The 27672-nt window shown below is 38.9% G+C and overlaps 1 protein-coding gene across 3 annotated transcripts in view; it reads left to right on the top strand.

Moving 5' to 3' along the window:
- IGF2BP3 (insulin like growth factor 2 mRNA binding protein 3) overlaps positions 1-27672 on the top strand; it is a 113646-nt gene that overhangs the window by 7058 nt on the left and 78916 nt on the right. For all 3 annotated transcript variants that reach the window (XM_085050920.1, XM_085050921.1, XM_085050919.1), the window contains one exon: positions 18128-18176. In XM_085050920.1, coding sequence (XP_084907046.1) covers positions 18128-18176 — 49 coding nt within the window. The remainder of the gene's footprint in view (positions 1-18127; positions 18177-27672) is intronic.

Genomic DNA, 27672 nt, shown 5'->3' with positions numbered 1-27672 from the left:
CGGAAGTGTAATTCAAGGGTAGTAAAAATACGATCAGGAAATGTTTAAGTTTTTTTTTTTTTCCTCCCCTTTTTTCCCTTCAAACATGGGGTAATAACATTTTCCACATTTTTGAGACCTTGAAGGTGGTATTTTTGTAAAATGGGGCTGTGTTCATTTCAGTCACTCTTTTAAGTGCAGAGCATAGGACTCTACAGTGCTGGAGTCCTTTTATGGCTTCTGGCTAGCTACTGGGTGGACTTCAAATGCTTAGTTTTGACCTGAAAAATTCTTAAATGGCCCGAGATTTACCTACCTAACAGAAGATGTGATGCTTCCCATAATGGCCATGAGAGAAGGACCCAGACAGAATTAAAATACACCTAATACTTTGCCATGGACAGAGCTAGTCCTGCAGGGAACCTCACAAAAAAGATTGCTAACTCCTTAAACCTGTTCCTCTCCTTAGTGTCATCTTATCTTTTAGGATTTTATCCCCTCTAGGATTTTGGTAAAAAACATATAGTGGCATGGGCCATGGTTAAAGACACTCTCTCTTCTGGTGATGTTATCCTTACATGAGTCCAGTGGGATAGGCACAGGCCAATATTGATGTTGGACTTTTTTCTTGCATTTTAAGAGTAAAATTTATTACTGGAACTTGATTATTCAGAATCAAACAATGGGTAGAGAACAAGTGCAAAAATTAAATCTTCTAAAATCTAGGTATGGGTGATAACTTAATGTTTTATATATAGAGGGAGATCAGAAAGTTTGAATAGGTTTGACACATTTAGCAATATCAAGGTGCCTTATGTAGTTCCAGAGTGCTTCAAGAGCATTCTCTTTTAATGCGCTTTTATTTTCATACACAAAATGTCTATCTCCACATCAGTCCATTCTTCATCCCTAATGATGTGGAATATAGAATTACGTAAAGTTATATGCTAATTACTGTTGAAAGCTAAGATAAAACTAACTTTCCCTTATTTTGTCTAGAAATGTGACATAATCAGAAATATTTGAACATTACTTTATAGTTTTAGTCTGAGGTGTCCATATTTTTTCCTTTACTTTTTTTTTTCCCCTGGTCATGTTAATTGTGGGTACTTGTATGCCTTTTTCATCCTGCACCTTTGCTGGGTGAGTGTTACTCTGCTGTCCAAATGAAAATCTTGAATGTACCATTCAAAAATCTCCCCGGTTGTCTGTGTTTGGGGTATGCTGGGGAGATCAGTGCTCACTGGTGCTATCCAGCCTCTCTGGGCATGCCTGTCCATCTGGAGACTTCAGTGACAGTTGTTCCTTGTCATCAACTGGAATGTGTAATTTGGCTTTGAAAAATTTCTGTGTGGGAGCAAGAGCTCCTGTGTGCTTGTGCACATTTCAGGTAAGTATCAAAAAATTGTAATTTTGTACTACTTACTGGTTTTGCTTCTTTACAGATCTGCAATACTGGTTTGCGAGTGTGTTTTCAAATATGCTTATATTTAACAGAGAAGAAAATCTTGATATATGTAGTGGGATACTTAGCAAATTACGTGCATTACCCTAATATTGACCCTAGTAAACCTTAAAATACTGTATGTGTAATGGCAGTAAAAGAGTGGTGCCAAAGAAGGCGGTTTTCTGGTTTTTTTTGTTTTTCCTGCAAGTGCATTGAAATTTCAAAATGAAAAATTATGATATTAATTGTTATTTTGCTGACTTACATTATTGTGACAACTGGCACAAGAGGAACCTATAGTATAAAAGATCTCCTCTTCAACATAACCTTAGCAGCCATGTGCTTCCCCTATAGCCTGCCTCTTCATGGTGCAGTGGAATCAGCATCTACTCAAACTGTCCTTTTGCAAATCTGAATACATGAAAAATTGCCACTAACACGTAAAATGAGGTATTCTGTGCTTTTAAGTGAGTTAAAATTTGGATTAGAGCACAGATAATGAGTCAAAGAAGGATCTGACTCTTCTTGGGTGTGAGACCAAGTACAGAAATGAAACTGTCTTGGAATACAAGATCTTCAGATAGGAAGGGCTTTACTCAATTTTAATTCTTTTGGTGTCTTGATTATTTTGTGACTGTAACCTCTGTGTTATTTCTCACCAATCAGTAGTTTCAAAGAGAATGTGTATGTATATGTGTGTCTCTTGTGTGTGTGTGTATATATATCCACATATGCATTTTAAAAGATTGTATTACCATAAAATAATTTGCAGTTTAAGAAGAGACCAGCTAAAAATATCTGGAGAATTTATAAAAATAGTAAGGTTGGGTTTTTGAATTTTTTTTATTTTCAGTACCAGTACCCTTGAACACAACTGGAGCTGAATGTTCACTTTTGAAAGATTAACTTCCATGCTCAGCTGAACTTCAGGAATGCTATTTTAAAATATGTAGTCTACACCATGTGTCCAATACATTTTTCCTCTTTGAAAATAGCAGTGCTTTATTTTGGTCAATTGTTTTTTATTTTTAAATGTTAAATGTACAGGTCCTATAGGTTTTCCTACAAAAATAGAACTTGCTTCACCTTAATAGAACCTTAAAAAGTGTAGTGCAGAAATCAAAATTCCTTATAAAGGGCACTTTAGTGTGTGTGAACAAAAATTTCTGTTCGGAAAAAAATAATAAGCTTAAGTTATTAGTTGGGTTTGCCGTTACTTATTTTCCTGAAATTTCATGTTAAAGAGCACTCAGCAATGGAGTAAAAAGCTTGTTGGGCTTGGCTTTGGAATTACTCATTAAATATCTAGCACACATTAATCAAGATGGGGCTCTAATTTTCTAGGAATAATCAGGGCAGGAGGGCTGGCTATGAGAAAGAGCAGGGGTGGGGGAATCCCTGCCTCAGGTGAGTTGTGCTATGCAGGTGCTCCACACAACTTCCACCCAGGGCCTCATCCTGCAAGCTCTCTGCCCCTTCTCCCCTGCCATTAAAGGGAATCCTGAATCCTGAATGTGCTGCAGGGAGATACTTGTGAAGCAGACTTGGCAAAACATCTCCAGCTTTGATAGGGAAAATGCATATATCAAGCAAAGGAAAAAGACACCAGTTGTTTGTTTGGGTTTTTTTTTTAAACAGTAGTTTTAAAACATTTACAGAACAGATCACCCAGAAATTTATTTTTGGTGATAGAGTGGATTATTTAGTTTATACACATAGGGGAAATTCTTTGTGATGGTGACTTCCTGGTAATCATGGAAGAATAGTTCAATTTTTCCTCCTAAATCTAGAGTAAAAATTTCAAAAAAGTATCTCTTTAGGAGAGTGCTTAAAGAACAATCTGTAGGATGGTAGAGGAATTTGGGTAGTAGTTAAATCCATGACAATAGATTACATTTATAATGTAAACCTTATCTATTTTTTAATATTAATTCTGATCTATATGCTTTAAATTATTGTCTGGTGAAAGTTTGGTGGCGAACTTACGCGGGTAAAGGCTAGGGAAGAAAATTCTCTCTTGGACTATTGCTGCTAATTTAGAAATAATTTTTCAGATGACTTTGCTAACTGTACACCAGCTTGCACAGGTTCCCCTTGCCACTGAGGTCCTGGTTCGTTAGATTTATGTACTTCTGTGCTGTAGATAGGACAAGGGTCTTTCCTACCACGGGAACAGGATTCCTGAATGAACCACATCTTTCTTCACGGCAAACCAGTGCTCTGGTGTACAGAGGGAGCTATTCACCAGGGTCAGGCAAGAGGGATTCGATGCTAAGTGTCTCTTAGAGGTATCGATCACAGTGGGTGCTGGTGCTGATCAACAACGAGAGCTCTCACAGGGTGAGCTTTGTGTCAATAGAAGCTCAATTATTTAAGCAAGGTTGAGGTGGTGGTGGGCAGCAGCACAATTTGGTGTTATGCTAACCAGAAGTGTTAAAAACTGCCATTGCTAATCAAGGAGGCACTACTATTGACCCAAGAGAAGTGCTGCAGTGTCTCAGTATTTGTTTGTTACCTGATGGTATGAATTTTCCAGCTGCACAGAAACTTTTAGTGTAGGATACTTTTAAGAAATGTGCAACTTTTTTGTACGCTGTACAAAATAAATGAGAAATGGACAGCTCTTTTTGCTGGGGGTTTTTTAAATGTTGTGTACTCATCATTGAATTTATTTGCAGAGTTTAATTCTGGAACTCAGTAGGAGTGGTGTAAAATTGTTCTTATACTGCTAATACTGGTTCATTTGAGGATGCATCAGAATGCTTATTCTGCTAAAATACTTAAAAAGAAAAAATCCATCCCCCAAAACAACAAAACACCCCACATTGTTGTGACAGTAAAAAGTTCAGGATCATTTATTTATTAAATACTAAGGGTTTTCCTCAGTGATGGTCTGAGTCCTAATAGCAAATGGTGAATTCCTGTTCTGTTTTATGCCTGTCTCTGGGTTGCTGTTTACTATATTTGTTTAGAGGGAATTATATACATCTATTTAGAAGTTTTCAATTTTTTCTGTTATGCACTTGAGAGAGAATTTTCATAAATTATGTAATTTCTACCCCTTCTTTTACCCTGGCTACTCTCAAACAAGAGGTGATTTTTGACATATAAATATGCCCCAAATTCTGCATTTAACATAGAATGGTAAGCTTTGGATAGAAGTGGTGTACACACCCTTTGTACAACTGGGCTTTATGGCAGTTGTTCAATTGAACTCTCAAAGCATGAGTAGAATTACGTTTTTAGGTATGTAGTATGTGTTTAACCTACTTATAGTTGAAGCTACCCCTTACTTCTTGAAAGTAATCTTGGGAAAACTGTTTGAAGCCTTGTCATTAACTAAACCTAAAATCTTGAAATTATAAAGATTGCTCTAGCTTTGTGTTTTGACTAGCTTCGCTAAAATCCCAGAATGGCATTCACTAGCCGAGGTTGGATTTTGCCTGCCTCTGTGGCAAATAATAAGCTTATGTACATTGCTTTTCTCCCTGGCCCTTGGGCTCATGTCACCTGATCCACACAGTTCACTCAGCATGACTGTCACTGGTTTTGCACATGCTAAGTTCAGCCTTAACATGAAAATGCAACCTCTGAATGCACATTCAGATCCAGCACCACATGTGTGGTTATGTCAGTCTCCTGCCAGATAGCAATGCTGTATTTTGTGCTGGAGCACTTGGAAAAATGGTTTTTCAAATGAAAGTTGAAGCTAACCTTAACTTTTTTGGCTAGGGAGTGCTGGTGGAAATCACGTGTGATTTTGTATTCCAGAAAGTCTCTCTTTGACATAGTTCTAACTTGTGTCACTGGATGTATCGTTTTGGGTGGTACACTTAGGGGAAAAAAAAAAAGAGGTAAAAGGAAAAAAAATAAGATGGCAAAGCATGGAAAAATCTGTCCAAAACCTAGTCATGTTTCACCACGATGAAAGCCTACAAATTCCAGAGGAAGAAATGGCATTTGAGCAGTGACATTTTTCTGGAGATGTCTGTGGTGTGTCACCTACCTGTTGAGAGTGGGGCTAGGTGAGGAGAGCTTAGCCTGATTTGGGGGAACCAAGCAGGTGTCCTGACCTATTTCTTTTCCCTCTAACATTCAGCTCTGTGAACTTCCCTTGCACTCTGTGGATAACATGTATGTGGTTGCAAAGTATTAAAGCGTGTCTTTGAGGTTTTGGGGAGGAGAAGGGACAGAGTGATTTCTTTGTTTTGAGGCTTTTGGTAGCTCCAGTTCTGGTTATTGCTGGTAGTTGTGTGTCATTGCACAGTCCAGTATTAGGCATGATACTGGTGCCAGCATGGTTTGAAATAATTTTTAGGGGATGATCATGGGCAGTAGAGAAGACATATAAGCAGTAGTGTTAGCAAAAAATAGTTAGTAACCACTAAAGAAAAATGACTTATATCTGTGGTTAAGTATCTTACAACATCGTAGCCTTCCTTAAGATTTTTTTAGAAATTTGCTATTTTAGCTTTCTCCAGCTCTTCTTCAAAAATGTTCTTAAATCCTCAGCTGCTGGGTGTATCTATATGCAGGTGGAATGGCTGAATTTAGAAGCTTTGGAAGGCATATTTAAACTATACTAAACTGCGCTCTCAGGTAAAAGCAACTTGATCTACTAGTGGGGGCAAATACCACCTAATTTAGGTATCTCTATTTATAAATCAGTACTGAATGATTGTAAAAATAAGATAGTAATTACTGTCTTGGTGTGATAATAAGCTTGCACATCTGTATACAAACTAAATTCAAAGTAATTATCTCCTAAATAATTTATTAAACTTGGTCAAAATTATCATCTTCATTCATATGAACTTTGTTCATAATTTTGATTTAAATACCCAGCAAAATGCCATGTCTTTGAAAACTACAACTTACTAAATGCAAATAATCTTGACATTAATGATGATTAACTTATAAATTATACTTAGGATTTAACTGGTTAGCTGTAGCATGATATAAGCCTTTTCTATGCTTTAAAAGTAACTAATCCAAAATTGCAATTTTGCTTAGTTTAATATGAAGTGAACTAAAATAATGTCAATGTTAACTGCTATGTAAAAAGTGCAGTTTCCAGTACAGAAATGTAAATTCTGGGCTTTTTCCTGTGGTCATGACAGTGTATTCAAATCTACAATGACAGTGAAAAAGACAGTGCTTGCTGTGATTTTCATCCTCAAAACATGGGCTGTATTCTGTTTTCTGTGAAAAAGAAATTAAAAATAATAGAATTATTTAAAAGGTGATAGTATTTATCCTATAATTGCTCTATATAGCACTGCTTAAAGTCAGGGCAGATTTTTTAATTGTATAACTAATGTGGGGGAAATTATTACGTATTAACAGTAAAGGTTGCTAAAGAAAATACATTTTCACCTCTTATATACAAGCAATTTTTCAACATAACTTGCCTTTGAAAGGAATTGTAGAATTGAAATGTTGCATAATTTAAAGTCAGTGAACAATTGAATTTTAGTTGTTGACTTTTCCAGTTGAACAGAATGAAATGATACTCTAAGGCTTTAATCAAGCCCTGGTATGAAAGCCCAGGGATTGCTTTCATATATTATACAATGTAAGCCTGTGTGCACTAATCAAAGCTGCTATGACAAAAGCACAGAACATTGTTTTGGTAATTCTTAAAAATGAAGTTTAATGCAAGATATAATTAACAGCATTTCTATTAAGTAAATATAAAATATTGCAAAAGACCCTTTACACACAGGCTGTGATGCTTTAACTATGGCAGTACAAATTATTTACTGTGCATGTGGGTTTACCAGTGTAGATATACTTACCCTGACCAAACTTACTGCTGAAGAAAAAAAAGGAATTTCCATGGTTATTACATTATAAATTTAAGTTCTTAAAACATGTCAATTAAAAAGCTAAATTTTTTTCAGTAACCAGTCTTTAGGTGAGACCTTAATGTAGAAAATATTGTGTATGTGTGCAAGGTGTGTGCTTTTAGTTTTATACACCAGCTGAAGGATGGTGCATTCTATACTTCAAGAATATAAAATTTTTTGAGGGGAGAATAATGCAGGTCTTCTAAATAACATGTAACATTTTTCTGAAAGTACATCTATGAAATAACTTCATTTGGTGCTGCTCTCTTCACGAAATTTTTGTGTGATTGAATAGGATTAAATTTTTGGAGGAGAATTTTTTTGATGAAAATTACTGAAAAAGTGAAAATAGTGTTTTAAAACTATAAACCAAAATTGTTTTTCTTTGCAAGTAACAGAAATATAGAAGAAGCAATGGCACTTAAAAAAAAAAATTCTGCATCTGTTGACGTTCAACATAAAACTGACAAACAGCAGAGAGGTCACTTTTGATGACTTTTGGGTTTTGACAGGGCAAGAGAAAGGAAGAGAAGCTATTTGGTGGAAATAGTGCAAACCCCACGCATTCTAGCACTCCTCTGGTGAAGGTGTTATATCTCATCTGATTTAGGTCACTTAATCAGTTTAAGGCCACGTGGAATTGCCATTAGTAAGGGCCAGCACTCGAGAGCTCTTCTTGTTGGTATTCAATTAGTTCAACAAAGTGTACTAGTGAAATAATGACTTGGTCATCAAAGTGAGAATTGGTATCTGTGCAGTCTTAGCTACAGTGTGCATCAATTGATACTTTGAAACTTTGTTTTGAAGTTGTGTTAATCAGGCTTGTTGTACTGAAGCCATTAGGATGGAAGGACTCATTTATTTTAAAGATAATAGGAAATGTACAGTAAACTTGGCATTTCTGCTGTAAAGCTGGTAGAGTATTCTACTTTATTCCTGTTAGTGTGGTCTAGAAGATTCAAAAGAAACAATTTGTCTTTCCAGTACTTTAAAATTTTTTCTTGATTTGTCTTGAGATTGAAAGGCAGAAATTTATTTGATGCTAATTAAAAAAGAAGAATTTTGTCATGTGAGCAAGTTAACTGCAGGTCATTGTTAGGCTTTGCTGGAACACCAGATGATGAGCATGGTATATCTTTCAAATGCTCAGTTATCATGTCAATGTAAGCTGTCTTCTTGCAAAGTTGATTAATATACATATTTCTGAAAAACAGTAGTAAAAATGGAAGTTTCAGTCAGTATGGATGCAGAGTGAAAGCCATACATGCATGTGCACACACACACTCAATTCTTGGAGTGGCTCTTAGCTCTGGAAAGAGCCTGAAACCTGTGGATGTACATTTGCAAGTGTTGATTTACTCAGTGCATTTGACAATTTTACTTTTTAGTTTTTGTTCTTTTAAACACTAAGACTATTTATATCTTTAGATATTATTATACCGACAGTTGCCTAAATTAAGTAGTTTTCCCTTGTTAATATCCTTTGGTATCATGGAAGAGACTTGAAAATGTCAGAGAGCCAGTACGGTAGCTGAAGTTTACATATACACTTAAAATCAGACTGAGAAGATACTTCAGTTATTCTAGTTCTAGCATGTAAGCTTTTTGAAATTAGATGGTGTTCTCAGCAGCACAAGTGTTTGTGTTTGTTTCCTAGACCCCACAGGAATCTTCATTTACTGAGATAATTTTAGGAATTGGGCATTAATTTGTGTGAGTTTTAGTAAAGTAGCCTGAGAGAGGCAGCAAACAGGCTTTTCACTAAGAAGTGCATGTGTGGGGTGAAACAGAGAGGTGGTAGAGATGTGGGATGAGCCCCTGAACCACCCTAATGCCACTCTCAGTTTAAATTCTGAGGTAGTTTATTCTCAACCTGTTTTAAATCTGATATTTGATAGCAAAAGAGAGTAGCAAACATTGAAATTGTGTAACACAGCCTTGCAATTAAATGTTATAAGCGTATAGGAGGAGCAACTCTTGCTATTTGCTTCCCTTCCAGCCCCCAGCTCCGAACCAGAACTGAATTTGTTTAATCTGGAGCACACAGTGAACTCAAATTGAGTATGAACAACTGTAGTTTCACTGAAGTGTGACCTGAAAGAGACCAAAATAGGTTCGACTCCCTGTCTATCGCTGTGGTGTAAGGAATCTGGAAAGAATTTCTGATGTTCTCTGCACACACAGGCTCGTGGTTGAGCAGTTGGTCTCAGCAGCATGGTGGCTACTGAATTCGTCTATGAGTGCTGCTAATTTTATTTAGTTATTTCAGTCTGAGAAGGATGAATCATTGAGTTATTGTTAGATAAGATCTAATCTGGTGCCATACCTCCCATACCAAAAAAGTTGCCAAAATTTTACATAGTATGTGATATCTGTGCCACTTACTTCCATTGGGTTTCTATCTGATTTGCAAACTCCTGCCGAGTAAGAGATGGTAGTAGGGAAGACATGCAAAATAAAAACACTGAGGCTGTTTCCAGCAGCTGCTTAGAACAAAATTTCTTGTTGGATTCTTAATTATTGTAGTGCTGGTAGCATTTTTTTTTTTTTTGCTTCAGAAATGGCACTGAAATATCCTTCATCATTTCTTTTTGCTCCTTGGGATCTTTAAAGGCAGCTGAATTAATTGAAATTAAAAAATAAAATAAAGAAGAATTTTTTTTTTTTAGTCTACTGTTCCCCAGCCCCTAACATGGCCACATACTGCAGGGCACCCTATGCAAGTTTCAGTCTGGAGCTGCTTCTTACAGCTGATGTAGATTTTCATAGTTAGTTTGTAATGGAAATAGTGACTGCTTCAAGTAGCAGGCCCTGTGGGCACTAGGAAAACAGGTGATGGGAGGGAAGGAGCCTTTGGCTATTTTGGTGGCTGAAGAAAAGGAGGGGTGGGGAGAAGAAAGATAAAAGCTGAGAGCTATGTCCCATAATTAAATGATTAGTAGTTCATATTGGTTAGGAGATTAAGTAAACAAATAGTTTTTTGCATGCTTAGGACTATTTTTGTTTCTAAAGGTGTTTATTTTCAATATTTCATATACCTCAACAGTGTTTTCACTTTTATCCACTTTTATTCAGTTAGTTGCAAGTTATTGGTGTGGTGAGAGAATAAATGGCACGTGACCATAGCTTGAAAAAGTTTGGTCAATAAAATCAGCTCCATAGTTCAGTTGTTTAAGGGACAGAGACCCCTGCTCAGAGGAGGAGGGAAGGAGAAAATGTGGCATTTAGAAAACAGACACACACCTGGAGAGGGAGGAACCAAACTCAAAACCGACCCAACCATAAGTGTCAAAAGCCACAAAGGTGGGCCCATTCTTCTAAAGGACACTAGAACTTCCCATTAAATTTAAAGCAGTGTTTAATTCTTTAATTTAAAAAAAATCTTAACAGCCTTCTCTCGTTAACAGCACCCAAAAAATGAAAGGTATTTTTTTTTTCTTTTAAATGAGAAATGCAACATTAATATGATAATTGCAGAATCTTCAGATTTTTCTTTTTACGATGCCTTTATGGTCCACTCAAGGGAATTCACAAATAATGAATATAAGCTTTTAGTCTAATTAGTGATGTGAAGCATTGTCGGGCTAAAATCCTAAAGCAAATGGTAACAGGTGAGAGCCTACTATCCAGGTAATCCACACACATGAGAGCTACAGCTGGGCTTACTCTGCTTGATTTGCCCATTTTGCAGGATGTGACTTGGATGTGCCAATATAAATATTCTGGCTGTGCTTCTTGTCCGTTCCCAAGCCTGCAGATTCCTTTGGAGTGCTCGAGTTACTCCTGCAAGGGCAGCTCAGCCCTGAGTCCCCTCGTTGGGCTGGTGGCTTTGGGGAGAGGAGCTGAGCTGGCCCCATGTGCTGCCTTCTGGCTGCTCCTCCTGGGGAGAGGTAGTAAACAAACCCCGTGTTTTGCAGGCAGTGGTAGGAAATTTGATCATCAGCACAGAGGGATCTGTGAGGTAATCCAAGAGTCATATTTTCATTCTGAATGCTGAGATAATGCACCTCTCCAAACTGGTTACTTTGGTGGGTTGTGCATGCCAGATGAAAGGGGAAAAGTGTAGTTAGGAGCCAACTAATATGTCTTGCACGAGCTTCAAGAAAAAATTTTCTTTGTCTAAATTTTATGGAAAATCCTTATTCTGAGTGGTAGTACAGACTGCTTTTAAATCTGGGTCTGGGATTAAATGAGTCAACACAAAGAGAAGTATTTCTGCAGTTTGCCTGTGGCTTAGCCAAGCTTTGTCTGCTTGAATTGCTGAATTGGGTCTGAAATTGGAGCAATAACATTTCCTCTTCAAGTATTGTGCTGACCAGATCAGCGTGTAGAAATAAAAAGTGGTGATGTTTCTTAACAAGTCAGTATTTGAAACCATTCTCCTTTCTTCTGCTAGGTAACTTCAAGATGATCTATCTGTTTCACAAGCTAATGGCTTTATTTGATAAAATACAATAACTATGTCATCATTGTGCCTTGTAATAGATAATAGAAATTAATTACCTTTTAATATAAGTGTTATAAACAACCCTGTTTGTCACTTAACTGACCCTGAGTTTGTTTTTTAAAGAAATTCAGAATACCTTCTTTTTAGGTGGGAAGTGTGACCCTTTGGTTTTGTATTTATCAGAAATACTTGTTAGGAAAAAGCATATTGAGATATATAGTTGCATAAGTATATGCATCTAAAATGTTGTATTAAAAAATGGCTTAGAATGTCCATTCAATGAGCTTTATTTGAATGGACTTACTGCAGTTTGTTAGATACCTTTAGGAATCAAATGTGAACAACTTAGAGTGAAAAGATTGCTTAAACCCATGAAATCTCAGTGTGAAGAGTGGGGCAGACAGAGGCTGCAGCACCTCTTACAGGACAAGCTGCTCCAGTGGCTCAATCTGTATCGTTACCTACATTTACCATTAAGAAAATGAGAATTCCCCTCCCTCACCCTGAACTAGAAAACTACTGCTTTTTCACCCAACCACACTCATCTGAATTGAGAGTTAAGGATTATTTATTTTGTCCTGTTAAACTTGGCTCCCTTTTTTCTTTCTTCCCACTAGAAGAGCATTAAAAGCACTGATTCACTCTGTTGTGACCGAGCATCAGCTACTTGAAGCAACCCGAGGGGGAGAAACTTATGAACTCTGTGTGGGGGTAGCTTTTGTGTGGGATTTTTCTTGCCTGTTTTTATTTTTCTGGCTGCAGAGTAAACAATAAGACACCTCTTTCCCTTCCCCTATAAATTCAGTTGATTACCAGCAGTTTTCCATTTGTTTATAAGAGTTGCTAACTTTGTTTCTATGGCTGTTCCTATTGGGACTTTTTATACAGAACCTATTTCTTACCGTATGGCAGTACCCACACTCCATAGAAGGTTTTTTTGCTGTGTGGTGGTTTTTTAACATTTCATCTCCAGCTGTCTATGTTCAGTTTGGGTTGTCAGTGAAGTAAGCCTGAGAACTGACAATTTTTGTCTTCGTGCAGTTCTTTGGAGCTCAGTGAGAAAAACGGTTGTTTTGGTGAGTGGGTTTGCAGTGGCATCTTGTGTGGCTCCCAGAGCTGGGAGGCAGTGCTGGGAGGTCCTAGCACTGGGTGCTGGTGGGTATTGGCACACTCTGCACCTGTGGTGTGAGGTGCCAAGGCTCCTTCCAGGTAACCAGCATGGCAGTGCAGACCTAGAATGGATGGAATGAATAAGCATTTGCTCTTTGCACGTTCCTAAGAGTGGAAAAGGTAGACCATTTGCTTTCTATCCCATAGGTATTGAGTTCAAACAGTTGAATGGACTAACATTGTTGATGTTCACTTGATCTCCTTTCAAACATGTTTAACTCTTTTTCCATAGGCTCTTGTTTAAAAGGAGTAGGTTTGTGCTCTGTGGGTTTAAGGCATTAATGTTGTTCATATAGTTCATATGGCTGCTGAAATAAGAGACTATTAAGTGGTGTTATTGTTGAGAAATGGGAATTAAGGAGTAGGAGGCAGCATGTCTCTGGACGGGAGGGAGGATGATGAGAAGGGTCTGGGAAGAGTATAGGTACAACTGTGTGGAAGTGCAGTCACTTTGATACTTGCATTTGTTTCTCTCTGAAATAGTAACATTTTGACACATGTATGAGAGACAAAAAATCAGAACTGTGAGGGAAAGCAGGATACTTTTATTGTTCCTTGCTTTATAATTGTCTATCTCCTGTTATTTAAAATTATTTTTCTTTAAGAGGAGGTGCAGATCTGATGTGATTTGCCCTTGCTAAACATCATATAAAGCATACAGTGAGATTGTATTAGTGAAAGTGTATAGTGAGATTTAATACAGGGGTGCAAAATTAGACAGTTTTGAGATCCTTTTAACTAAAGGGGAACTTAATATATTGAAGGAAGAAAACTTGGTGTATAGATTGAGGGCAGAGAGAGAAGGAAAGGGTATATATAAAAGAAATGAAGTAAAGCCACGATTTCAGCATTTTCTCTCTCCTACCGCCTTTTTCCTAAGACATGTTCAGTAGTGTTTCATGTGTGTGGAAGGCCCTTGTGGGTTGGGAGCACTGGGTGTCCCTGTGCATGTTTGTTCTCTGTATTGATGCAAGAGAGATTGCCCCTCCAGAGATCGCTAAAATGGCTTTTAGTAAATTATCCATCTTTATGGTACTTTGCCCTTTCTGTCTCTGCACACACATGTAGCACAAATAACCTGCTTGCCTTGTGAAGGGGCACCATGGTGGCTTTTTGTTTTACCTGCTTTCAGGGTTGCAGGGATTCATGTCCCCCAAATGCAAGGCTCCAGATCTCAACATCCCCAGAATAAATATGTTGGCATATGGTTGTCAGCAGTGGCTTAAAGCACCTGAATCATGTTACCTGGATAGTACCTGGAAAGAAGGATCAGAATGTGTGCAATTCCTTTTAAGAAAAGTAAATTATTGCCAAACAATTGCTTATGGACTAACCTTGTACAGAAACCAGAGAAGTCTGTTTTTTCTTACCCAATAAAATGTGTTTTGGGTATCTTTGAAAGAGAGAAATGAGTGGGAATATCTGCTCATATGCTGTGAACATAGATAGCTTTCCAAAACCTTAGTAGGATACAGAGCACAAACCTAATTTACCCAGAGTTTTTTCAGCTGGCATCTATTTGCAATGCCTATTTAGAATGGGAGAAATGAATTAAGAAATCTGCTTAAACTGGAAAAAGTGCATACACAAGGCTTATGTGAGTCACATTGATGATAGATGCTGGCAGGGTTTTACTAAGTATTTAAGACTAGGTGAGCTATATATTAAATGAAACTATTGTAATATAATACCTTCATGGGATGACAAAGGGTTCTTTCTTGTTATACACGGTGTGACTGCAAGTAGTCATAAAGGAAAAAAACTTGATTATTTCAAGCAGAACGTAACAAAACCCTCTGTAGGGTTCTGCTGCCTGGGATACAAAAGCTATAGGATCTTTGCATATACCATACTTTGCCGAAGGAAACAGGTTCATGAGGAAGATGGAAGCATCCTTAAAGAGCTAACAGTGTCTGAGATGGGAGTGTATTTCCAGGAAGATGCTCTTTACTTTTTCCCTTCCCCACCTATTGTGTGGAGTTCTGACCCTGTGCAAAAGAGTGCTTGCTGAAGTCCGAACCCATCCCTGTGGAAGCTGTTGCTGCTCTGCTGAATTCCGTCAGGAACCAGCTTTGTCCCTGACTCTTTGCTATACTCCTTGCACTTGGTTTGGGGATTTTCTTGAACTTGAGAGCTGGTTTCTGTGGGCTCACGTGCAAGCCGTAGGGACGGTGCCTGCAAACTCACTCGTGCTGCCCTGCAGTGAGGAGCTGCCCAAGCTTGCGGGAGAAGGACGGGAGGGAGCGATCTCGGAGCAGGAGCTGCATCCGCGAGTTATCGCAGCACGTGGGAGATTCGCTCTCGGTCTGCTTGCTGCTCGTTCTGCTCCTGCCAGCACAGAGACAGCTAGGGCATTTCTAGCTATCCTTTTTGTGTGTGGAGAAGAGTAGAAGGGGAAAGGGGGTGCAAGCTTTGTTGTACTTCTAGGCATTCTTGAGGAATCTATTAGGTCTTGGAGAGGGGGATAATAGGAAATAGAGAAATCTCAAATGTGTCCATGGTGTTTTCTGCCGGTTCTGTGATTCCTCTCTTGGCCATGCAAAACTTTATTCAATTATATTTTTTCCCTATTGCTAATTGTGATACAGAAATAATGCGAAACATTAAATTGAATTTTCACATGCATAAGTAAACACGAGATTTCAAACCTGTGCACTCGGTGACAATTTAAAATTACTTGCAGCCAAGAAACTGATGAAGGCACAAATAGCTCCAAATTAAATGGTGTGTTTGTAGCTATTATTGTATTTTTGGAGTGACCTTTCAGTTTTGTACAATAGGTGTCTCACTATTGCCATAAATTGAGGTGCACAACAGGAGCGTACCTGTTTTGTACTTAGCTTGCTATTTCCTTTTGCTGTTTATGAATGTGGCAGGGGAAATAGTAATTTTAAGGTGGAATTTCTTTCTTGCTCATCTCTCTTCCTTCTCCTTTTCAGGATGTTCAAGTTATTTCTGTGCTACAATTGTTGGCTGGCTAAAGTTTTAAATTGTATCAAACTTTTCAGTCTCTTGAAGTCATGGGGGAAGAAAAAAACCCACCAGCAAACCTTGTGGTAGTCCTCAGCATTAGACAAATCAAAGCAGAGATTGCTCTTATTTTGGTCCATCTTTCAGGTGTTGAGCAGTAGAGATGTGTTTTCCTCTCTGAGAAGAGGTTTTCCCTCTGAAATGAAATGTGAGGAGGTAGTTTTGTGAAACTTGTGTGTTTCTGGAGATGGCTTTTCCCCCCTGCTTGCTTCCTCACCAGCGGATATACCCTGCTCAGTGTGAGCATTTGTGGCCAAGCTTGGGCGTGGAGCAGGGGTGAGACCTGCTGGTGGTGTGGCGGCAGGGCTGTAGGGCTCAGATCCTTCTGTGAGTGTGAGTGGCATTCCTTGCTATGAAACTCATGAATTTTAATTCGAATCTACAAGTGTGAGAGAGTAATGGCACAACACGGTTTGAAACACGCTGAATAGTGTATTGGCTGCCAATTCTGTGGTTTGGGGTTTTGCTGTATTAAAATTTCCCCTTATTTTTAATATTGAATGAACATCCCCTTTTATTTTCTACTTCAGGACCCAGCTTCCAAGTTTCAGGTTGCTGTGTGAGATTATTTTGATATTTCAGAACAGTATATCACTACTTTAGGGCAACTGTTTTGTAGCAGTTTCACTACCTGACATTATGGTCTAAGGAAATCTTTGCAGACTTCAAGAAAATTTTCTGCCCTTTCTATTACAGTAAAGCAGCTCCTGACTTTCCTTGCTTTATTGAAAATGAAACCTTAACTGGGTTGCGTGTGGTTTGGGTTTTCGTTCTCCCTTCCTTGCCTATTTATATGATCAAATGCTGAAATCTGCTCCTACTTGCTTGAGAGGGAGTGAAAGCAGCTGAGAAATGCTACAAAACTAAGACATGTTTCTATTTTCTGGCCAAAGCACATTTGTTGCTTGATCTCACGGTCACTGTAGTGTTGGGGGTGACACCTCCACATGAGGAGCAGTTTGGGCAAGATGGCTTTGTGCTGTAACCTCTGGCTGTGCCTTGAACAAAGCCTGTTGAGAAGAGCATTTCAAGATGTAAAACACTCACTGCAGGCCTGGGTAGGTGGTGGTGTTAGGGAAAGGAGTGTATTTTAAAAGGATTTGGGGGCGAAAAGGAAAGCTTTTGATTTTATTGCTAGACAGGAACATCTCTAAAACTTGTTTTGCTGCAAGACTTCGCTGGCTTGTATAAGTTTAGAAAAAGTCCTTAAAATGTGAAGCATTTTTTTCTGAGAGAGGTCATTATTGAGCAATTAAAATGTGAGGTAAAACTAAGTGTTCGAGCACAGGACACTTATTTTAGTTGCTTTGCTGTACCAAAATGCAGTTGAGACCTTCTAAGCATTGACTGCTCTCTGTTGTCCCCTTTCCTAGAGTTTGTCAGGATGACCCTACAAATTCAATGTACCTGAGCCCAGCCGAAACTGTGTTAATCTACACATTCTTGTAAATCCCAAGGGTTTTGTGGCATCTCTGGCATTCATTTGTTCTCTCACTTTGGGGGAAGGGAGGAGACAAAGGACCTGGCTGTGAAGGCAGCCAGTACACTGCCAGGCTTTGCAGTAGCACTTCAAAGTGAATGTTTTGTTTACTAGATAAGTGAAAACTGATGTAAATTTGGGGTGAAAATACAACGAATTTACTGACTCTTATCCTCTCCTCCCAATCAGGGATGAAGAATGTTAGTCATGTAAATATTAGAAGATAGTCCACCATTTAATTAATTAAAAGCTTAGTATTAAAACAAATTTATTCAAATTTATATTCACTACCTTGAAGGGAGATGAAATCCTGAAGTATCATCTTGGTGAATTTAAAAAACAAAATAACAAAAAACTCTGGAAGTGTGTGAAGGAGAGCCCAGTAGAAATACATGGGATTATCACACCCATTTATAACAGAGAATTAGATACTGAAGGCCTTAAAGCTAAAATAGAAATACTCTTCAAGAAAAGTGGAGGCTTCATGAAATGTAACAGCTGTCAAATGTGTAACAAGTATTTCTGTAACAGTTCTTTGGACTTGAAATGGTTTTGACCTGACATTCCCCCCTCGGCGATCTGTTGGTTTTTTTGAATTCTGTATTTGGTTTTGCCCCTTTTAGTATGACAGATGCTTAAATGTATGACACTGCTATGTATAGTCTATCTTGAAATAATGTTTTCTTTGGTCTTTTTTTAAAATATTTTCTTTAATTTATCTGCAGGAGTCGGAAGCTTCAGATCAGGAATATCCCGCCTCACTTGCAGTGGGAGGTAGGAAGTTACTTTAAAAAAAATTGTATCTTTGCTTAAAAACTATGTTTCTGTTTCTCTCTTTATCCACAGGACTTTTCCCCTTCCCCCACCTTTTACTTGCTCTGCACACACCACCCATTCTGTTCTGGGGAAAAATCCTTTGGAAGAGGGAACAATAGAGCCTTCTAAGCAATTCAGATAACTGCCTTCATTTCTGTTCTCCGAGTTAACCATAAAAAATGTTGAAATGGATTCTTTGGTGAAGGCTGGCTTCCTGATGCAGTCACTCTCTTTGACTGAAAGCTCATCCATTTTGGACCTTGCTGGTGTTTGGTGTATGAGTTTGGTCAACTTAATAAAAATTAATACTTAAATACTTGGTCAAAAACATTTACAGAAGCAGAAATTAATTCTGGTCCTTTTTTTGGGTGGTGGGGGTGGGGTGGTGGTTGTTTTTCTTTTGTTTTTTTTTTTTCTTTTTGTGTGTTTGCTTTTCCTTTCTCCTCAGTATTGGTGGCATTATGGCAAATTGTTCATTCATAGAATTCTGGTTATTGGCTCTCACCAGTGTAGTACATACTTGGTGTTTACACTCCACAAATAGTGCTCTAATTTTTGCAGTTGATGGACTACTGAGAACAGATAAATCTGTTCTTTGCTGATTTTCTACTTTGTAGGTGTTTAAAATGTTTTTTTCATGTTTTACTAGTGGTAAGTCATCGTCTTGCCTGTGGGAAGTTAGAGGGTGGAGGATTTGGGGATAAAGCTCTGGTAGCATTGTTCTCCAGCAGGTTTGGTCTGTCGCCTTCATCTAACTTTCCATCTGCAGCTACTTCTTTGTTTGCACAGCCTGATTGCCTCCTAGCTTTGAAAGAAAATGGAGGCATTGGTCTGTTGAGCCACAGGGTCTCTGTAAGGTACCAGCACACACCACCTCTCCTTGCTCCAGCCTGCCTTTCTGGTGCCTCCTGTCCAGCTGAACTTTTCCTCTGCACTTCCCGAGCCTTGCATACCCCTCTGCTGAACAGCATCCACTTGATATCTTTTATTTCAAATTCATAACTGCTTTTTTATGTCAAGTTCCTGGGCAGAGTAGTAATAGAAATGGCTGAGGGTGAGTAATTTGAAGATTAACTTATTTTTTGGTACAAAATTCCTCTGAGGATTTTGTGTAGGAATAGTAAGTATCAGAGAAGAGGCATGCAACTCAGAGATGAGAATAAACAGATATGTTTAACAGAAGTACTGTCGACCAGAGTACTTAGAAATGTTTCTACCTGCTCATGACTCCTTACACATGTAGCTGATAAGCTTATATACTACAGGTATCTACCCAGTTTCCCATCTGCTTTCTGACTTTTAAATAATCCCTGTTCTCTATTGTTGCAGTTTCTGTGGTGACATCTGGTCTCAGACAGATGTTTTCTCTGCCCATATTTTTAAAAACACTTTGTCTTCCTAAAGTTCCCCTGGAAGAGTTAAAATTGTCCCTATTAACATCATCTCAACCTTGCCCAGATGTCCTCACATTACTTGTACAGATTTGATCCTTTGAGCACAGAATTTAGAGATCCTAAAATTTCTACAATATTTTTTTGCATTCTCTTGCAACATCAGGGTTGCCTGCCTGTTTGTCCACTAACTTCCTAAAGTTTTTATTTGTAAGTGCTGGGGGTCTGGCACCTCTGTACTTAAGCAGGTAAGCTTTGTATGTTCTTAAAACTGTGTTGATAAAGTAGAGTGACTGGTGATTAAATTCATCTGGGAATCGTCTTATGTCAGTTTACTTTGGGTTCTGATATATTTTTTTGGTGTTAAAATCCTTGAAAAAGCTTCCTTTGAGCTCTGTAAGAGTTTTTGATGATTCCTTCTTAAAATACATCTTTCTTAGTCGGGAGAGTAGACATTAATACACAGAGTGGTATTTCTATTGAAGCAATGTTCTTGCAGAATATTTTCTGAGTGGATGGTATGTGAGTGTGCATGTGTAGCAGCTGGAGTGATTTTACTCAGATTGTGTCTTATAGTCCCTCTGTGCCAATTTTCTTGCCTCATCACCCCTTTGTTAATTGCTTGAATCGAAACTGACTTCTAATAGGTGTGAAATCCTTAAAACCAGATAAAAAACCCCCTGATGATAGAAGTCTCTAGGTTAGTTAGTCTACCAGCCCTCATATATGTTCCATATTGAAATACAAAACACACTTTGTACTGTGCAACACCTTTCCTTTTACTGTGGCATAGGATATGTGAAAAGAACAGCAGATTAATGTTGTGAACTTTCCCCCCTAGTATAGCTGCTATTAGGAAGGTTACAGTGCCATTCTTTGCAAAAGTTGCAGTAACTGCCTTGTTTTCATTTTTTTCTTTATGAAAACAAGCTCTTTACAAAGCTCCTAGTAGTCAGTGTGCATGCCTCCAGTTCAGTGCTTCTCAGCTGTCCTTGTGCCAGAGTGTCACACAGTGGTACCTGCATGCCTTGGGCCGCACGGGACTGGGACCCAGTGAGCATCTCTGTGCACAGAGATTGTCCTTGGCTTAATAAAACACCCACAAGGCCCTCTAACAACAAGGGTGGCACCCACAATGTTCTCAAATGCAGCTCCTCTGGTTTGGAGGAAGCAGGTGTGGATGCATGGTAGGGATGCTGGTCTCACAGGAATGTACCTGAAGTGTTGGTAGTGTGAAGTGCAACAGAGTTTGGTAGTAGCTCCCACTCCTGATCACCACCAGATAAGTTTTGCCTTGTGGTTTCCAAAACCAGAAAAAAAATTCAGGGAATATTGAAGCTTGGTTTGAAGTGAGAGTGGTTGGAGATCCATCACCTGAGGACGGTCCCCCATACAGGTCCTTTGCTCTCCATGTAGGTTAGGTGGAAGCTGGTTTTTTGAGATTCATGGAATGCTGGAGTAAATCTGTTTCTGGTGAAAACCTAGAAATGGTTCCACTGATGTACCCTCTTATCTTTATAAGAGGCATGCACATCTATTTAGTAAAATCTAGTGCTTTTACTGGAAGAGAAGAGAGAAAACATTGAACCTTAATGATAAGGAAATTTTGACTTCCCCTTGGAAGTAACTGAGTGTCCTGAAAACTCGTAGGACACTTGACCCACAGTTATTCCATATAGATGGGAAGCAGTGGGTATAAATGGCTATAGAGTAACAAGCATTTATGAGCAAGACTTTTTCAGAAACCAAGTACAGAAATTCAGATTAGCTATTTGCTTTTCTAGCTGCTCTTTTTGAGAAAAATATTGCAAATAGTGTTCTCTTTCCCCTAAGTTGACATTACTGATTGAAATACTGACTCTTACAACTAGCCATAGAAATTGGGCTTGTAGTTTCCTCTGTGTAATGTAAGACCTCACTATGCACTTATCAGACCATCATGGTATAAGCAAAAAAGGTAAGATAACCCTTTTAGACCATATTCAGAGCTAAGTGGTGGAGAAAAAGGCAGATAATGAACTGCTATGATCTGCTGAGTTACTACTTTGAAACAAAACCACAAGGTTGCTATCCTGAAGAGCTCACTTGAAAAGTGCAGCTGTAAAAGATAAAATTCTAATTTATTCCAAGGCGTTCAAGGTTAAGTTTGTACAAAACTTGTCTGGAAATTAATTTGAACTTCACAAGATTTTTGGCAAGGTTCTACAGGTTTTTCTGTATGTGTGGGTTGGGTACTCCTGTGCTCCTTGCCCAGCTAGGAGAAACTGGAGGTGGAGGGAAGGCAGCATCTCTCTCTGAACTAGGAAAATTTAGAACTTGCCTCAGACTGCAGTTGGATTCTGAACTGGTAGGAAATTATCCAGCATCATGTTTTCTATTTATCCATGAGTTCACTTGCATCTTCCCCCTTTCCTCACTGGACTCTCTCTGTTTGGGGATTCTGGATCAGTGACCATGTTCCATAAAACCATCATGACTTCTGCATGCATAATCTTCCTTTTCTGCTGCTTACATATAATTTGCCTACAGAGGTTACTCTATCCATTTAATAATTTCAAGTACACGTGCATGATTTCTTTTGTGAAGCACACCCTCAAAAAGCTAATGCATCAATTTTAGTGGTAGTATGTGGGTATAGCTTTTCCTTCCCCTTTTCTATCCTTACCCTTGAAATACAAAGCTCAGGCTGATGCTAAGAATCATGGCTAGTGAAGGATTTGGAACACCCCTGTTTCCGATTCCCCACATATACCAATCTCACTCCTACTCATAGGAAACAAGTACCTTGGCCCTGTGGCTGCTGCAGAAAAGTAAATAGATCTCTTATTACTCTTTCCTGAACTGTACTTTGTAATATACTGAATTGACTCCTAATTTGTAATGACAAGTACTTTCTCACTTAGCTTGTGTGTATTCAGCACTGGAGGTGTATTTGCAAGACAAAATTATATGCCTTCTGGAAGGAAATCTAGGTATGGTGATTTAAAACTGAAGTACCTAGGGTTTGCTTCTGATGCAACACGATGGGGATTTGAGTAGAATTCTGAGATGGAACTGTGTAATACCATCCCCTTTTATTTCTCTTTCTTTTAGAATATTTTTGAAATACCATCTACGGTGTAGAAGATGCTTCAAAAGATTTTCTTTCCAAATATTTTTTTCCATGTTTAGTGAATAAAACACTAGAGAACAGACTTTCAGGACACAGATGGTGCCAGAAATGGCACTTGCTGGCTCAGCAGGAAGGTAGCTGTTGAAGAGTTCCCACTTATCTTCTGTAGGCTTATTTCCTTATCGGTTTGGATGGAGCAGATAAACAGATAGTGTTGATGAACTTGGTAACAAAAAAGGTAGACTAAAAGCCAAGCCTGTGAAGTGTGAACCTGTTGAGTGAGCAAAGAAAGCAAGAAAATTGCTGTGAATGTGTATTCCTAGCTTTGCTGTGAGACTTGCAGGTTGCTTTCGGGGACAGAAATGTGTGGGAAGCAAGGTCTGATTTAGCGCTTCTGAAGGCAAAAGAATGTTACTAAACAGGGCTTGCTTTTCCTCATTTTTCATGGAAATGAAAAATGAAGTCTCATAGTGATGTTGAGACCTCCAATGTTTCAGATTCCCCAAGGAGAAGTAGTAATGGAAAAGGATTTCTAGAGCTGTGAAGTGAGTGTGGGTTCTGCATCGAGATTTCTGACAGTGCAAGGAGGGTGGAAATGGCTCAAACCTATCTGCATATTTTGTAAAACAGTTTTGTGTCTTTCAGGTTTTTTTTTTTAAAGGATAGAGACTGATCTCACTGAGCAAATGTTTGTAAATCTTATAGTGCACATAACTGTCCTGAGGATCTGTAGCATCTTATATTGCTGCTTTGAATAAAGCAGCTAAGCTCTGTGGGGTGGATTGTTTGCTCTTCAGAGATGCAGTGTAAAAACTAATCTTGATGAATGGTACCTGCTTAAGATGCAGTTTACTTTAGAATGCCAAGGATATGAAGAGAACAGGTGGGGATCTTGTGGGTTTTAGGAAAAGAAAACCAATGAAATGATTGCAATTAAGAATATATTAAGATTATACAAAGTAGATATTTCTCGTAAAGCCAAGATGTAAAGAGGAGATGCAGGAATGAGCTGTAACTACAATGAAAAGAATTCTAGAAGTAAGGTGAATAAACAGTAAAGATGTATAAAATATATTGAAATATAGTCTTTCACCTCAAGCTTCCTCCAAGAATCCTAACTTAATATAGTGCTATAAAAATAATGTATAGCTATAAAAATGCTAGCAGAACGTTAAGCATGCACAAATCTGCTGCTGCCTGCTAGGTATGGGAATCTCTGGCAGGGATCTTTAAGGAGGAAACAGAAAGCAGTGTGCTGCATCAGGCACTAAGCTGTACTTCTTGTCAATTACTACTTGTCCTACTCAGCAGGTGAATGGAGAACATGTTATGCTGCTCTCTGCAGCAGTCTTTTACATTTTTGAAGACCTGTGATGCTTAGGGAGGGTTAAGGAGGGAGTTTAAGTTCTTTCAATCTCTTCTCAAGACTCTTATTTCTAGGCTGTTGATTGTTTTTTACCTGGGAATGTCCCATGAGGCTTCTCCAGAGTAGTTTCTGTAGTTTAAGCACTTTGAGCTCTTGTCCTCAGGTATACTGTCACTCCATTTCAGCTTTGTGCCATCTTCAGATTTAGTAAACAGAAACCTGACACAACACTAGATGGTGTAGTCCCTGCAAACCCTGTGGAACAGAGCCTTTTAGTTCGAGAGTAGGCTGGTAATGACTCTAACCTGACGGTCCCAAGGTCAGCTCCTCAACTGCTGAGTTACACTGTTGTCAGTGTTTGTTGAGTTGTGTGTTTGTTATACTGTTGTGAGTTTGTTGTAGGTGACAGTGTCAAAAGCCTTTGGAAGTGAGATTCCCTTCCTTCCCCCAATTAATTTTCTAATTAATTCTGCTCTAATGAGAAATTGGAGAGATTTATCAAGAATTATGTACATCAAAGTTGATCACATGCCTTATTTGATTCCAAACTATAGGATAGGGGGCAGAGTAGCTTCTGGGGCAATACAGAACCTCAGAAAGGCATGGCTTCTTCCTGGGCTTGGATCTATACCCAGGGGAGTGTGGGGAGCTGCCTTTGCTCCTCTTTGACAAAAAGAAAAAGAGAGGGTGATCATCTTTCCTCTCTGTTATCTGACCTGAGGCACACTCTCTGAATTAACTGGTTTTTCCTCAGCTGCATGTATTTCCCATTATCTGGCTGGGCTTAGCTGCAGGTGAGGCAATCTGATATATGAAACTGACCATGGCAGACCACCCAGTTTTGCACTTCAGAGGACATACTGTCTTATGTTTGGATTTTAATTGCCTGTCTTAATTATAGGGGGTGATATTTACAGGTATATGTGAGGTAATAAACACCTCTTGCAGGTGTTTAAAATACAGGATGTGGGAGTGAAGGTCCTTGGATAAATATGCAATAAACATATTTCTCACTTGGACTGATTTATTCATAAAAGTGTGTTGGTTACAGCACTGCTGATAATCATCATACTATTGTTATAGACAAGGGGAAAAAATCTAATGAGGAAAGGTCATTTTCTTTGAGACTTGGGCTCCAGTGTTTTTTCATACAAATCAGGATCCTACTAAAAATCGTTGATAGTGACACTTTTATCAAACATCTGCCCCTTTGTAAGAGTTAATATCCTAGAAGTCCCTACTGAAGATATTTTGATGTTCTTCTATTATAGTTGTAGGCTTAGACAAGTAGCATTACATTAGTTAACACAACTCAAGTTTCTCTAGGTTCAGGTTTCTCTAGGAAACTCATATTGTAGTAGCTTAAGTAATGAGTAGAGAAATTAGAGGTGAGGTCAGGGCTCTGTTGTGCTAAGCACCTAGAAGGTGGTCTTCCAACCAGAGGAACGAGACACAGTGTTAAACACTGTTTCAGAGGAATCAAAGATTCATGAGATCAGAGCTGGCTTGGCTGACCTAGTTCAGAGGTGTGAAAGTTGCTCTTCTTACTCCAGGTGGCCAAGGTGATCAAGTCAAAAGAAAAGGAAATAGAAGATTTTGGGCTGTGCTGCAGGAAAAGTGGTGTTGGGTGCATGTTCAGGCAGCCACAGGATTCATACAGCGGAGGCAGGAAATTTGGCTGAGCAACTTTTAAAGAAGGTGTGGTGAAGTGTCTCAGCTTTTTGACCATGACCTTTAGCAAGCTGAGCAGTAAATTGCAGTGACTTTGGGGCAAGGTTTGTGAGATGCTGTGGAGGGGACACACAAGGAGGGGAGAGAAGCTTCCACTTGGACCTGAGACTTTTAATCTGTTGCCTTGTGTGAGCCACACAGCTTTGTGATTCAGGGAGTTATCTTACATATCTGTATTAGAGTATGTTACTTTTGGCTGTGATGGGCTCTAATTGTCAGAACACAGCAAACTGGTGAGTTTTAAGTGTTAAATGTGGCCTTTCCAGCTAATACATGCAGAATATTTGTGTTTTGAGACTGCACATATGGCCTTGTGTCTTCCCTTTCAGAATTCAATAGTAGGAATAGCCAAGTGAAGCATTTAAAAAAAGTTTCAGTGCAACTGTTTGACCAAAACTTCTCCCCCATCCAAATTTGTTCCACTGTCTTCTGACTGAGATGAGAAAAAGTCTGTTTTCACTACTAGTTTTTGATCTTCTGGGATAAAGGAAATCACAACCTGTAATCCCTTACTTTTATCCCTAACTTTCCAGAAGTGTTCTAATACTTAAAACAGCTGTTAGTGTGCAAGAATTTTGGCATTGTCACCATAGGGCTGCTTGGCACTGTAAAAGCGATGTGCTGCTTGCAAGCCTAGAATAATAGTTATTTGTTTACCATGTCACTAACAGTGACTCCAAAACCTGAGAAATCTAATAGACACAACAAAATTTCCTTGGTTCAATTTTTTTTTTGGGAAACCAGACACCAAGTCTTACGTTTTGTTTGTGGTTCTAGGAAGCTTTCAGTGAAAACCTTTCTTCAAAGACTCAGTTGTCAAGGTGTTGCACTCCTTAGCTGTGATTTCTGCTTAAGGAGTCACTTTAATAATGATGCAACCACTTTATCCAGCATTGTGACTTGTTTGTTCTGGGAATTACAAAACCATTCAGGTTGGGAGGGATCTCAGGAGGTCTGTAGTCCAACTTTCTGCTCAAATCAGCACTCTGTATTGAATTCAAGCCACATTGATTAGGGTTTTGTCCATTCTTGGAGATTTCTAGAAATGCAGTACATGCAACCTCTCTGGGTGATTAGTTGTAAGGATTAATTATCCTGTTGGTGAGAACTGTGTTCCTTATACCTGGTGAGGACATTTGTTGTGTCAACTCAAGCCTGTTGTCTTCTGCTCTCCCACCCTCCACCTCTGTGAAGAGCTTGGGATCTATCTTTTCAGTGACCTCTGGGGCAAGCTGCTGCTATGCTCCCCCCAAAGCTGTCCATTTTTGGGCTCAACATGCCCATTTCCCTCAGCATTTCCTCACTGGAGAGGTATTCTAGTCTCCAGTCATCTTGGTGGCCCTTCACTGAATTCATTCCAGGTTCCCAATGGCTGTTTTGTACTGGAGGTCCCAAAAATGGATGAAGTATTGTCATGTGATTGGTTATCCCCTTTTCTTTTACTCAATACTCATTAACTTTCTTCCATGTGTTCCTCCAACTTTCCTGCCTGTGTTCCTGTTGATACAGGTTGCTGTTGTTGACCTTTTTTGCTGCTAGGTCACAGACACTTGTTTCTGACTGCCAGGTAGAGAGTGTCCAGGTAGGGTACCATCCTCTGAAACTAAGTGTTATTCAGTATAGCATCATTACTGGAAGTTAGGCTCCGTGTGGAACTTCTGCAAGTCTGTCACCTGTATATACAGTGGGGAAACATGCCTGGGAATGGTATGCAGATAGGTCTTGGAGGTTGTATGGCATTGCTGGATAAATTTCCTCAAACACAATGATAAATTAAGCCATTGTTCAAACCACCCTTAAGTGAGACAGCCCAGAAACAAAGTAAGTAGCACCACCACCCTGCTGGGAAGAGCT

Source organism: Lichenostomus cassidix, chromosome 2 (assembly GCF_008360975.1).
Source record: "Lichenostomus cassidix isolate B80296 chromosome 2, HeHo_3.0, whole genome shotgun sequence".
Taxonomy (NCBI): Eukaryota; Metazoa; Chordata; class Aves; order Passeriformes; family Meliphagidae; genus Lichenostomus; species Lichenostomus cassidix.
Note: the sequence above shows the minus strand (reverse complement) of the source record. Positions and strands in the feature narration are given on the sequence as shown.